This window comes from Notolepis coatsorum (assembly GCF_963971535.1).
Source record: "Notolepis coatsorum genome assembly, contig: SCAFFOLD_4298, whole genome shotgun sequence".
Classification (NCBI taxonomy): Eukaryota; Metazoa; Chordata; class Actinopteri; order Aulopiformes; family Paralepididae; genus Notolepis; species Notolepis coatsorum.
Window position 1 is genome coordinate 457 of NW_028174253.1, and position 13,544 is coordinate 14,000.

Below are 13,544 nucleotides of genomic sequence, written 5' to 3' on the forward strand. Positions count from 1 at the left end.
TTATTTGTGTTGTGTACTGTACTTGTGCTGCATGATGACAATACATTTGAATCTAATCTAATCGTATGTGTCGCTTGTTTTCAGAAAGGTATTTGCCCTTGTGATATAATACAGGGTCTGAGGAGGAATTCCTCCTGTTTAGACGCCGTATTAAAGCACAATAGAGCCATCTTTCAGGGAACTAGATGCACCTCGGATGTTAGCATGGTGTTTTAGTCAGATGTGGTGACCTTCATGGGTTCATGCGGCGTTTAAAACGTTCAGATACAGTGGAAGCCTATGGCGGTGGTGAATCGGCAGAAAATAAAATGTTCAGTAACGGTAAAAGATCATGAAAAAAGAAGGACTCCTCGTATTTTTGTGTGGTCCTTTAACCTGCACTATGGAAGATCGCCGCCTTGTGGCTGGTGGAGGCGACTGCAGCTTGTTAAAACATGGCAGATGAGAGACAACGTTTCTCAAGCAGGGTAACTCTGGGCACTGTTTTACACACATTTTATGCTCTAGAAAGGAGACCATAGCCTTTTATGGATCTCGCTGAATGAACTGCGTTTCGTGCTTGCTGTAGGCAGGCTTGTCTCTTGCTCAGCGATAACCTGGCTCATCTCTGTGCTCTTAGCGCGGCTGAAGAAGCGATATCTCTTCATGGAAAAAGTTCCACAGTGCATCTAAAACGACTCCTACTAAGTTATTTACAGGTTTAATGGCGCCCACATGTGCAACGCTGCTCACGTTTGTGTCCTACACGCTGCGATGTATTGGCCGGTTGTTAACAACCTGCTGCTTAATGCCTTCCATCCCCGCAGGACGAGTCTCTGTGGGCGTGTCTCGCCGGCATGGCGATGGCCAATAGGGAGCTGACCACGGCGGAGGTGGCCTACGCTGCCATTGGAGAGGTAAGAGCATTATTGATCGGTATAGCTCAGCCGATCGATCAATCCCCCCCCCTATCTTTTAATCAGGCAATCAATACGGGGTGAACGGATACTTGAGGAGTAATCGTTTGGTTTCCCACTCTCTCTCTCTCTTCCTTCTCTCTCGCTCCTTCTCTGTTTTCTCCCTCTCCCTCTCTTTCTCTCCTCTGTGTTCTCCCGCTCTCTCCTTCTCCCTCTCTCCTTCTCTGTGGTCTCCCTCTCTCTTCTCTCTCCTTCTGTTTTCTTCCTCTCTCCTCTCTCTGCCCCCCCCCCTCTCCCTCTCCTTCTCTCTCTCCTTCTGTTTCCTTCTCTCTCTCTCCTTCTCTGTTTTCTCCCCCTCTCTCTCCCCTTCTCTCCCTCTCTCTCCTTCTCTGTTTTCTCTTCTCTCTCTCCTTCTCTCCCTCTCTCATTCTCTGTTGTCTCTCCTCTGTTTTCTCCCTCTCTCTCTTGTTCTCTCTTTCTCTCTCTCCTCTTCTGTTTTCTCCCCTCTCTCCTCTCTATCTTCTGTGTTCTCCCTCTCTCCGTCTCTCCTTCTCTCTCTCTCTCCCCTATCTCCTCTCCTCTCTATCTCCCTCTCTCATCTCTCCCCCTCTCTCATCTCTCCCCCTCTCTCTCCTCTCTCCTCCTCTATCTCTCTCCTCTTCTGTTTTCTCCCTCCTCTCGCCTTCCCTCCCCCCCTCTCTCTCCCTATCTCTTCTTCTCTCCCCCTCTCCTCTCTCTCCCATTCTCACTCTCCCCCTCTATCTCTCTCTTCTGTTTTCTCCATCTCTCCCCCCTCTCTCTCCCCTATCTCTTCTCTCCACCTTTCTCTCCCCCTCTCTCTTCTCTCTCTCTCCCTCCGCCTTCTCTCCTCTCCCTCCCTCTCCCCTCTCTCCCCTCTCTCCTCTCTCTCTCTCTCTTTCTCTCTCCTCTCTTTCTCTCTCTCTCTCTCTCTCTCTCTCTCTCTCTCTCTCTCCTCTCTCTCTCTCTCTCCTCTCTCTCCATCAGGTGGATAAGGTGCAGTACATCAGCTCTATAAGGGCCTCTCTCTCTCCTCTCTCTCTCTCTCTCTCTCTCTCTCTCTCTCTCTCTCTCTCTCTCTCTCTCTCTCTCTCTCTCTCTCTCTCTCAATTCAATTCAATTCAATTCAATTCAAATGGGCTTTATTGACATGGGAAACATACGTTTACATTGCCAAAGCCAAACAAAACAAAACAATCAAACAGAGAAAACAAAAGAAATCAGTACATTACAGACCGGAATTTCTTGTACAGTCTTTATGGTGGTTGCATTCCGCTGGATGTCCTTTTCTTGTCACAGCAGCTCACAAATCCTGCTGCTGTGTTTGCACATTCTTGTATTTCTCCCCAGTAGGTATGGGAGTTTTGAGTTATTGTCCATGTTTTCAAAGTCTCTTTGGGGTGTTTGCAATTTGTGGGCAGTATATGTCTCTGATGTCTTGGTATAGTGGGCAGGTTGTTAAGAAGTGGAGCTCGGTTTCCACCTCGTCTTGTGTGCAGTGGGTGCATAGTCTGTCTTCGCTTGGGAGCCAGGTCTGCCTATGGCGGCCTTTCTCAATGGCTAGGCTGTGCTCGCTATGAGTCTGTACCTCTCTCTCTCTCTCTCTCTCTCTCTCTCTCTCTCTCTCTCTCTCTCCTCTCTCTCTCTCTCTCTCCTCTTCTCCTCTCTCTCTCTCTCTCTCTCTCTCTCTCTCTTCTCTCTCTCTCTCTCTCTCTCTCTCCTCTCTCTCTCTCTCTCTCTCCATCAGGTGGATAAGGTGCAGTACATCAGCTCTATAAAGGCCCTCTCTCTCCTCTCTCTCTCTCTCTCCACCAGGTGGATAAGGTGCAGTACATCAGCTCTATAAAGGCCCTCTCTCTCCTCTCTCTCTCCTCCATCAGGTGGATAAGGTGCAGTACATCAGCTCTATAAAGGACCTCTCTCTCTCCCTCTCTCTCTCTCCATCAGGTGGATAAGGTGCAGTACATCAGCTCTATAAAGGCCCTCTCTCTCTCTCTCTCTCTCTCTCTCTCTCTCTCCTCTCTCTCCTCCATCAGGTGGATAAGGTGCAGTACATCAGCTCTATAAAGGACCTGCCCTCAGAGTCCTCCGTGGCCTACATGCTCCTGTTCAGCGGTCACCTCCAGGAGGCAGAGGCCGCTCTCCTGCAGGCGGGTCTGGTCTACCAGGCCATACGGGTCCACATCGACCTCTATAACTGGGACAGGTATAGGACTCTCTCTGTGTGTGTGTGTGTGTGTGTGTTCAGTACGCGCTGTGTACCGAACGAATACAACCTTACTTTAACCACTAACAGAACGCACATGCAGATTTTTTTTTTATATACACTTTTTTGTCTCCTTATTTTTTCAATTTTTTTTCTCCCATCCCAATTTCGTGTTTCCAATTCTCCCCTCCCCTGTCTTGAACGTTGCTCGCATATGCCCCCCACTGGTCGGTTGTAGGGAAGACAGAAGCCTTGCATCACGTGTCCCCCTCCGGCACACGAGGAGGCAGCCTGTCACATCTTTTCACCTGCACAGCGCGCGGACTCTCATTGGTCGAGGTGTAACGTGTTGGAAGCTCACACTACCCCCCCCGCCATTTCCTGTCTCTGCTGTGCAGGCGTCCCCCCCAACCGACCTGTAGGAGTCGCTGTCCACAACGTCCAGATTACCACCCATCGACTTCCACCCGCTATAACTCTGCCAATCGAGCCAGTATGACGGCCGGCCCAAGCCGGAGGCAGCGCTGACTGCCCGGATTCGAGACCGGAGTCTCTTGCGTTGGTGACGAGCGCAATCTCTGCTGCGCCCACCCAGCCGCCCACATGCTGAACTTTTTTGTGCGTACAGAATTTAATAAAAAAGAATCCCAAGTTCACCACCTTCCCAAAATATAACTCACACGAGGGCCGGATGTCGTTCGTTCAGCCCACGCACACGACTGATTTAGCATAGGCTCATAGTAGGGCTGACCCCTATTAATCGATTAGTCGACTAATCGGTCGAAAGGAGCCGTAGTCGACTGGCCAACCTCTTAGTCGAATATTAAAAAAAATATATATATATCATTCTTTCCAAAAGAAAAGAGGCCTAGACGTGTGGCTAACGCTAATGGCACGCATACCAAAGGCTAACTGCCTAAGAAAACAGGCACAGAGGCACTGAAAGAGGATTTCACCATCTAATGAACACACTAGACTAGACAAATATCAAGATGTATCCATCAGTGGACCAATTGCATGCTTTTGCAGAGGACAAGAAGCCTTCAGTCGACTCCTTCAGACATTAAGCACCCCCACAGCCCAAATGGAACGATACAAAAATAAAAAATAGAATATTTAAAAAATATTAAACTTTTTTTTCTTTTTTTTTTAGTCGACCAATAGTCGACTAACGGCACATTTTGGCCAATCCTAGTCGACCATCCAAATCCTTTGTCGGGGACAGCCCTAGCTCATAGTATGGTGAACGCAAACGACAAGCCCGAGCCAATAGTCCTTCCCAGTATTTCCAACCGGGGCTTGAGATTGCTCAGATTGCAAAATCCCTGTCTCTGCGACCGATGGTCACGGTTGTTGTTGTTGTTGTTGTTGTTGTTGTTGTTGTTGTTGTTGTTGTTGTTGTTGTTGTTGTTGTTGTTGTTGTTGTTGTTGTTGTTGTTGTTGTTGTTGTTGTCCATTTGTTACTACTGGCACGTTCTTCAGTTCAACGAATGTGACGTTGCGTCGTGTCTCCTATCCGTCATGCAGGCCATTCAGGCCCACCAGGCGTTTTTTTTTTACAAGTCGATTATTAATTTGAATATAGAATATTCGTTGACAGCCCTACTGAACAGTACATCATCCCAGAGTAGAACATGGAAAGCCAACCTTTCCCCCACTGTACCCCATGAGAGACGTATTACAGAGAGTTAAGTACCGGAAAAAAGGTACCGTTGGGTACTGGTACTAAATTCCAGGAACTTGTATCGGTCAAAATGTGAATGGTACCCAACCCTACTGATCAGTGGACAACAAGACAAGTTATACCACATAATATTCCCCAGCATCGTTTTTTAAATCTGCTGGGCGCATTACAGATTTAGTTTTGATCTATGATAGAGATTGATTAAACATCGACGAGAATAGCTCACCCTGAGGCATTTAACATAATGAGCCAATAGGGAATCACCCCGGGTCTGTTACCAGGAAGGAAAAAGCAGCTCTTTCTCCCAGAAGTATTTTTACGCTTAAGCAACCTCTCCACTTAGATTCAGACGGGAGTCACGGGGAACAGAATCCATAAACCAAAGCAGTATGGTTGTCTTCTAGTGCACTATATGCAGCCCAATGCAGTCGCGCGGGTATACGGTCGTTTGTTATTTCAGTACACAACGTAGATATTAACCATGATGGCGTTAATATTTACTCTTGTTTACCTTCGTGGCGCACCACATAGTGCCTCGCACACCCACGCGGCCGCCCCGGGTTCGCCTCCCGCTCCCGGTGACACTTGTCGCATGTCTTCCCTGCCTCTTCTTCTCCTTCGTTCATCCTCTCCTCCTCTGTTGGTCATGTCTGACCATGAAAAGGCAATAAATGCTAAACATGAATAAATAAATAAATAAATAAATAAATAAATAAATAAATAAATAAATCGAAAAAAAATAAAAAATTCTCATTGCAAAAGTCACATTGTAGCTTTAACAAAACATATGATCCTTCTGTGATAAGAGAAAAAGGAGCAACATTTAAGAGCTCCATTGTACAAGAACTTCTGCAGGGCAGGATACGGAGTTCACTCGCAGGAAGTGAAACGTTTAAGAAGGGGGAGGTCTCCATTTCCTGTGATGTCTCGTTGAATTATCACCGGTATAGGAATTCATTAACTCACTTCTCTGGAGAAAACCTGGTTGTGTGACATCTCGGATGATAATAGTTTAGACGTGTAGTTCGGTCCATTTTAGAAAGACTTCACGGGGCGAGGCCACTAAAGAAACAGTCTAATGAAGTGTGAACAGTGTGTAGTGAAGAAGGCACGGCAGCGCCTCTACATCCTTAGCAGTGATGCCACAGATTACTTGTAAAAATAATCTGATTACTGATTACTGATTACTCCTTTAAAAAGTAATCTAGTTACTTTACTGATTACTTGATCAGTAACTAGGTTACGAAGTCGTTGTCGTCGTCCCCTGCTGCTGCCACAAGAATGACAACAGTTTTTTTTTTTTTTTTTTAAATAATGCTTTATTGAAAGTGCATAATGTCATAAATCATGATTGGCTGCTCAGACAGGTCATCATGAGACGTCATCAGCCATCAGGCCATACTCCGGTCTAGCTGACTGTACCCCTGGCTCTCTTATCATCAGCATTATGAGATAGTAACTAACTAGTAACTCACAGCCACTTGGAAAAGTAACTGTAATCAGATTACTGGCTTGTAAAAAGTAACAAGTTAGATTACTATTTACTGAAAAAAGTAATCAGATTACAGTAACTAGTTACTTAGTAACTAGTTTAGTAACTAGTTACTGGCATCACTGATCCTCAGGCGCCTAAGGGCTCTAACACTGACTAAAGGCTCCCACATAGTCGGGCGCACTGTGAGCGGACCGCACTCTGCGCGGCATTTCCGCAGTCATTTGAGGTTTCATAGTCGAGCGTATACCACCGCGTACCAATTTCCTACATTTCTCGTGCCAGTTTACTACATTTCCCACAATCCTTTGCGCGCTATTTACACTTACATTTACATGAACATTTTGTCATTTAGCTGACGCTTTTATCCAAAGCACAACTCTCATCAGCTGAGTAACAATGTTCATCAAAGTGTTGAGTGCTACAGTGTAGGTTAGTATATTAGGACAAGTGCATGACAGTAAAGTTATTTAGGGTTAGATATATATATATATATTTTTTTTTGTATTCAGATAATGGTTGAAGAAGTGCATCTTTAGTCGACGGCGAAAGATTGGACGGGTTTCGGCTGCCCTAACTGGGGTGGGTAGTTCATTCCACCATTGTGGGGCAAGCACTGAGAATAGGCGACTTCTCTTTGATGACCCTCCCGGAGCTCGGATAGGAGTGGGTCTGAGGTCACTTTCTGTCACGCCGTTGTCCACCGATGTCAAAATAAAGAGTCTAGGTTTTCTCCGTTTCCAAGATTTTAGAATTAGAAAAGCCATTCAAACTTCTCAAGTTTCTTCAGACGATGAAAAAAAAAGACATGGTCCAAATGTATATATGAATTGGAATGTATAACGATTAGCGATAGTAAAATTAAATTTAGCGTCATCTACCTGCCAAAGTTTTACCGGACCAATCCTACCCATAGAACCATGATGCTGCCCTACTCTCTGTTGGCACGGAGTGAGTGTTCAGGATAAAATGCAGATCGGTGTCAACCAACACGCCGAGCAGCCTTTTGTGCGACACCAAGTGAACGACGGGGACGTCCTCGCGTTTAGATCATTTTAGTTTCGCCCTTTGAGTCCCCTTTGAGTCCTCTTTGAGTCCGCTTTGAGTCGGCTTTGAGTCGGCTTTGAGTCGGCTTTGAGTCGGCTTTGAGTCCTCTTTGAGTCCGCTTTGAGTCGGCTTTGAGTCGGCTTTGAGTCGGCTTTGAGTCCCCTTTGAGTCGGCTTTGAGTCCGCTTTGAGTCGGCTTTGAGTCGGCTTTGAGTCGGCTTTGAGTCGGCTTTGAGTCGGCTTTGAGTCGGCTTTGAGTCCCCTTTGAGTCGGCTTTGAGTCCCCTTTGAGTCCGCTTTGAGTCCCCTTTGAGTCCGCTTTGAGTCCGCTTTGAGTCCGCTTTGAGTCCGCTTTGAGTCGGCTTTGAGTCGGCTTTGAGTCCGCTTTGAGTCGGCTTTGAGTCTGCTTTGAGTCCGCTTTGAGTCCGCTTTGAGTCGGCTTTGAGTCTGCTTTGAGTCCGCTTTGAGTCGGCTTTGAGTCCGCTTTGAGTCCGCTTTGAGTCTGCTTTGAGTCCGCTTTGAGTCCGCTTTGAGTCGGCTTTGAGTCCGCTTTGAGTCGGCTTTGAGTCCGCTTTGAGTCCGCTTTGAGTCCGCTTTGAGTCGGCTTTGAGTCCGCTTTCAGTCCGCTTTGAGTCGGCTTTGAGTCCGCTTTGAGTCCTCTTTGAGTCCGCTTTGAGTCCGCTTTGAGTCCGCTTTGAGTCGGCTTTGAGTCCGCTTTGAGTCCGCTTTGAGTCCGCTTTGAGTCCGCTTTGAGTCGGCTTTGAGTCCGCTTTGAGTCTGCTTTGAGTCCGCTTTGAGTCCGCTTTGAGTCCGCTTTGAGTCGGCTTTGAGTCGGCTTTGAGTCGGCTTTGAGTCGGCTTTGCGTCGGCTTTGAGTCGGCTTTGCGCCGGCTTTGAGTCGGCTTTGAGTCCGCTTTGAGTCCGCTTTGAGTCCGCTTTGAGTCCGCTTTGAGTCCGCTTTGAGTCGGCTTTGAGTCCGTTTTAAGTCCGCTTTGAGTCTGCTTTGAGTCCCCTTTGAGTCGGCTTTGAGTCCGTTTTAAGTCCGCTTTGAGTCTGCTTTGAGTCCCCTTTAAGTCCGCTTTGAGTCCGCTTTGAGTCGGCTTGGACCTCTGCAGAGTCCGTTCCGCGTACCTTCCGCCCGACTATGTGGGAGCCTTAAACACTCCTTATCCTAACACTCGCCTTTAACATTCACTTTAGACACTTTAAACGCTACTCCATGTTATCTATTTATTACAAAAGATTTGCACAACATCCATACCTCAGTTTTGCATTTTGCATTTTGTACCTCATTGTTTGCATTTGTACTTCATTTTGTACTTAGTGTTTTGTGTAGTGTTTTGGTCTTTACTCTTTTCCTTTTTTTTACTGTACGAAGCACAATCTCAGGGGGCTCATACAGAACCAAGCATTTCACTGTAACGTACACGTACCTTATACGTGGCACGTGACAAATAAAACAAAACTTGAACTTGAAACTATAATGTGTGGGGAAACACGGCCGTCTCCCCCGACGAGACAAAAGCGTCCGTCCGTCCACCACGACGTGTCGTCATGCTGATATTTAAAGTCCCCGTGAAGCGGCTCGTGGAAAATATTTGATTTGAATCCGCTAGTTGTTTCTGGGTGTTTGTTTGGTGTGTCTCTGCATGGCGAACACGCCACCAGACAAAATCCATTTGGGCTTTCAAATAGGTATGAAATTGAAACGGCTCCTCTGCCTCCTTTTTTTTTTATATGTCTGTTTATTGTTTTTTTTTCCAGTGCAACCAACATTTACAAATTATATGTACTTGAAAATGTTCTATTTGAAACACAAAAACAGAATACAAAGAACAGCAGACATCAAGACAAAGTGACAGGCAGACAAACAAAAAACTGTTTCAGAGAGAGATTATAGTAATGGTAATGAGAAATATATAAAAGAAAAAAATATATAATAATAATAATAATAATAATAATAATAATAATAATAATAATAATAATAATAATAATAATAATAATAATAATAATAATAATAATAATAATAATAATAATAATAATAAAGTAAAAATAAAGTAAATAATAATAAATAAAAAATAAAAAGTAAGTTAGTTTTATTTTTTATTTCTTAAATAAGGCGATACCTTTGAAAAAGTGAGTACAGCGATTCATAGGTCAACCAACTCTGGTGTTGATTTGGTGCATCAAAGGAGAAAGTTTGAAGGGGAGGGATGGGTGAGTAGTGTACCAAGGGTATTGTGTGAGTGAGTATCAGTCTGGGACTATGGGAAGGTGCCTCCTCAAACGTTTCGATGGCTTGCGGTCAGAGTGACTATTGGTGTGTTAATAGACAAGTCTGGAGGACGAGGTGTGTCGTGTTTGAGCAGCATTGTTGTTGTGGTCTCATCTTATCCGGAGAACTAACGGCAGCAGACAACTTGAGAACTGCTAGGAATGTCTAATCACTAAGTGTGTCTTGCACGGACTATATCACGCCAGTTAGGGCACCTTATGTATGTATACTTCACCTGTGTATACTGTATACTTTACTCACTCATAGTATATATTCAGATTCTAAGTGTTATTGTAACCATATTTATTGTAATGTATAATATAACTGATAGGCACACAGACCCTCATCTGCACCTTTGATCACACTTGCTCATATTCTTATATTCAGAGTTAATTATATGTTTACACTGCTATTTTTATCTTTATTATAGTTGTATTGCCTATATTTATGTCTTCTACTATTACCCATACCCATACCTGTACCTCCCCTCCCCCATGCTGCTATGACGCTAGAATTTCCCCAAGGGGATCAATAAAGGAATATCTTATCTTTCCATAAGGGAACTCTGCACTCTACACTTTATATATATATATATGTATTTATTTAATTGATTAATCCCCCACTGCACTGTTTTTTGTCCTGTGTCTGTGTTGGTGTTTGTCGTTTATTGTGAAAAAAAGAAAGGAAAAAACGCATAAACTGTAACGCTGCAACAATTACCAATGTGTTTTTACACAAATGGCTTAATAAAGAAATCTGAATCTGAAGCCCCACCCTTGCTTCTTTTAGAGGGCAACAATAACATGCTGTTATGTATTTGTACATTTTCTTTACTGTTTTTATGTGACCTGTTTTTATGTATTTGTACATTTCTTACTGTTTCTATGAGTCCTGTTTTTATGTTTGGGGACAACGGATGGAAATTAGCCTCGTGCTAAATCCGGCAATTTTTACACTCCACAGTGTTCATTAATTTTGCATTGTCCCGTCCAAATAAACGAATAAAAAAATAAAAATAAAAAATCTTATCTCATCTTATCTCCCCAGGGCGTTGGAGCTAGCGGTGAAACACAAGACCCATGTGGACACGGTGCTGGCCTACAGACGGAAGTTCCTGCAGGACTTTGACAAGACGGAGAGCAACGACAGGTTCCTGCAGTACGCCGAGAAGGTAAGCCGTCTGGCCGTCACCTGCACTTTGCTTTATCAACAGGATGTTCTTCCTACGTCGGCTGAGGAAGTTCAGGCTGCCGAGGACTACGATGGTCCAGTTCTACACTGCCATCATCCAGTCCATCCTCACCCTCTCCATCATCACCTGGTTCCCTGCTGCAGCCATGGTCAGGGACAAGGCCAAGCTGCAGCGTGTGATACGATCAGCGGAGAGGGTGATCGGCTGCCCCCTTCCCTCCCTCGAGTCCCTATACATTCCTCCAGGGCCTTGAGGAGGGCGAGGAAGATCATGGCAGACCCCGCCCACCCGGGTCACAAACTCTTCACCATGCTCCCCCACGGCAGACGGCTACGGCTGCCCAAGACATTAACACTTTGGTCGCCAGGCTTAAATTCATAATTTACCATCCCACGCCAGCTCTATTTGTCTATGGAGAAGTTCCCCTTCTTTGCAGGGCTATAACTTTTTAAATTGTATTGCTAAATTGACATTACTATGGCCCATTCAACATCAAGTATCTATTGTTCAGGGTGTAGCAACGTTATACTTTTTCATTCACATATTCATACTAAAATACGGTCTAAAGTACAAGTATGTTTTTATCGTTTTCTGCAGCTTTCTGCAGAACGTGATTTATAGCCCTAAATGCATTATATTGATGATTGTATACAGTTTGATAGCAATCTGCGCGAGATAAAAAATGTCAAATGGACGTGCTTCTAGAAGTTACTACTTATCATCTGATGATGACCGGATGGGGGGGGGGGGGTTGTTTATAATTCCGTGGCCAACGTTAGATGATTCATCTAGTGTGGGTGATATGATCATTATAGCAGTTAGTATCGAACACGTTAAAAAATAACGCTGAATCTTACCGTAGCTTCCTCGGGCCGTTGGGCGATGAGTGTGGAGCAGAAATATTCCTATTATTGGATGTAGAAATATGCGATCCATCTCCAGGTTGTATAATAGTATATACGTCCAAATCATGTTGTTTATCGAGTTATTGGTTGATTTGATTTGATTTGATATTTTTTATTTTCGTGTCTTACATACAGATGTATGCCCAGCCCATATGGGCTTACAAGACACATAACAATAAGTATATAATAATATACTTTACCAATTACTTAACAAATGTCATAGACCAAGATGGCCATAAAAAAAATACAAGAAAATACAATAAAACGTAATATAACACAAGCTGTACTCAATGTAAATAAACAGAAAATAAACAGAAAAACAAGGTGAATTCAAATAAAATTATATAGGATACAGTGTGTTTTGTCTCAGGTGCCATGCCTTCTCCAAAAATCCTGCAAAACCGAAGATGTCCTTGAGTTATTGGTAACGGATTGCTATCCGTTGTGTCTAGCTCGAGTCCTGGGACTATTACAGAGTGATCGGACCGAATTGGAATGAGCACCAGCTTCCATTTCCTGTTTTCGGTTTGGGCGATCCGCCGATCAGCCACCTGATGGCGCTCTTGAACCGTTGGAGAGTTGAGAGGGGATCAACAGTAGATCTCAAGTCTCCGGGGGAGAAATATGATTGCGATCACAGATTTTTGAAATATTGATATCAAAGACGTGGTACGGCGTCTTTGGCAGAATGAGCATGGCGGGGAATGACGTGGTACGGCGTTTTTGGCGACCATAGTGTTAAAGTCCCGCCATAGACTCAGCTTCTTCCCCTCAGCAGCTCGCCTGGTGAACGAGTCAGGTGTCCCCCTGCTCCCCCCCCTCCCCCCTCTATGGCGAGCTGCTAGGGCTGGACCTCTGGACTTGAACTGTGCTGCACTGTTTCCATGTCCCCCCACCACTGCACTTTTTACAGTCTTATTGTTGTCTCACTGTTCTGTCCTGTCTTGCACTTTACTTATAATTATTTATTTACTGTTGTATTGTTCTTAATGTGGAAAAAAAGCATGCACTGTAAACGTCAAATCACGTTCCATTTGCACTGCAATATGGTGAATAAAGTGATCTGAATCTGAATCTGAACAATGGCAGCAGTTGTGGCAAGCTTCAATCAATCAATCAATCAAATGTATTTGTATAGCACGTTTAAACATGACGCTTGTCAACCAAAGTGCTTCACATAGCTAAGCTAAGTACAAAGAAAAGTATAAAATAAACAGAAAAATAAAAAATAAAATCAACGGATAGACAAAGGAAAAACAGAACAACACGTCAACAAGTACGGCAAGAGTCAAAGTGAGTCAGGGAAGGCCAGGCGATATAGGTGGGTTTTGAGTTTTGATTTAAAAGACTCGATGGAGGGGGCAGATTTAATGGCCATGGGGATGCTGTTCCAGAGGTCAGGGGCTGCGACTGCAAAAGCACGTCGTCCCCCCTAGACTTGAAGTTAGACCTACGGGTGGTTAGGAGACCCTTATCAGCTTACTGAGGAATACTATAGCACCGCTGTACAACATCATCACGCAGAAGCGCATCTGAGAAGAACAACTGGTCTGTCTAGTGCTACGCACGGGCTCTAAGTACTAGACAACCACCCGATGCTGCGTGGCTCAGGAGGTAGAGCGCTCATCCGGTAATCGGAAGGTTCCCACGTTCGATTCCAGCTCCTCCCCAGGGCAGCGTGTCGGAAGTGTCCCTGAGCAAGACGCATCGTTAACCCCCTGACTGCTCCCCATGAGCAGGTCGGCACCTCGCGTGGTCGCCTCCGCCGTCGGTGTGTGAGTGAATGGGTGAATGTGAGGCATAAGGTGTAAAGCGCTTTGGATAAAAGCTGC

At 44.9% G+C, this 13,544-nt stretch overlaps 1 protein-coding gene across 1 annotated transcript; it reads left to right on the top strand.

The window, feature by feature from the left end:
• Positions 1–806: 806 nt before the first annotated feature.
• LOC311247604 (intraflagellar transport protein 80 homolog) lies at positions 807–10,786 on the top strand (the record flags this gene model as incomplete). The annotated part of the gene is made up of 3 exons (XM_084338631.1): positions 807–896; positions 2,951–3,120; positions 10,663–10,786. Coding segments are annotated over 3 exons (384 nt in total), but the record flags the coding sequence as incomplete, so codon positions are not given.
• Between the last annotated feature and the right edge of the window lie 2,758 nt (positions 10,787–13,544).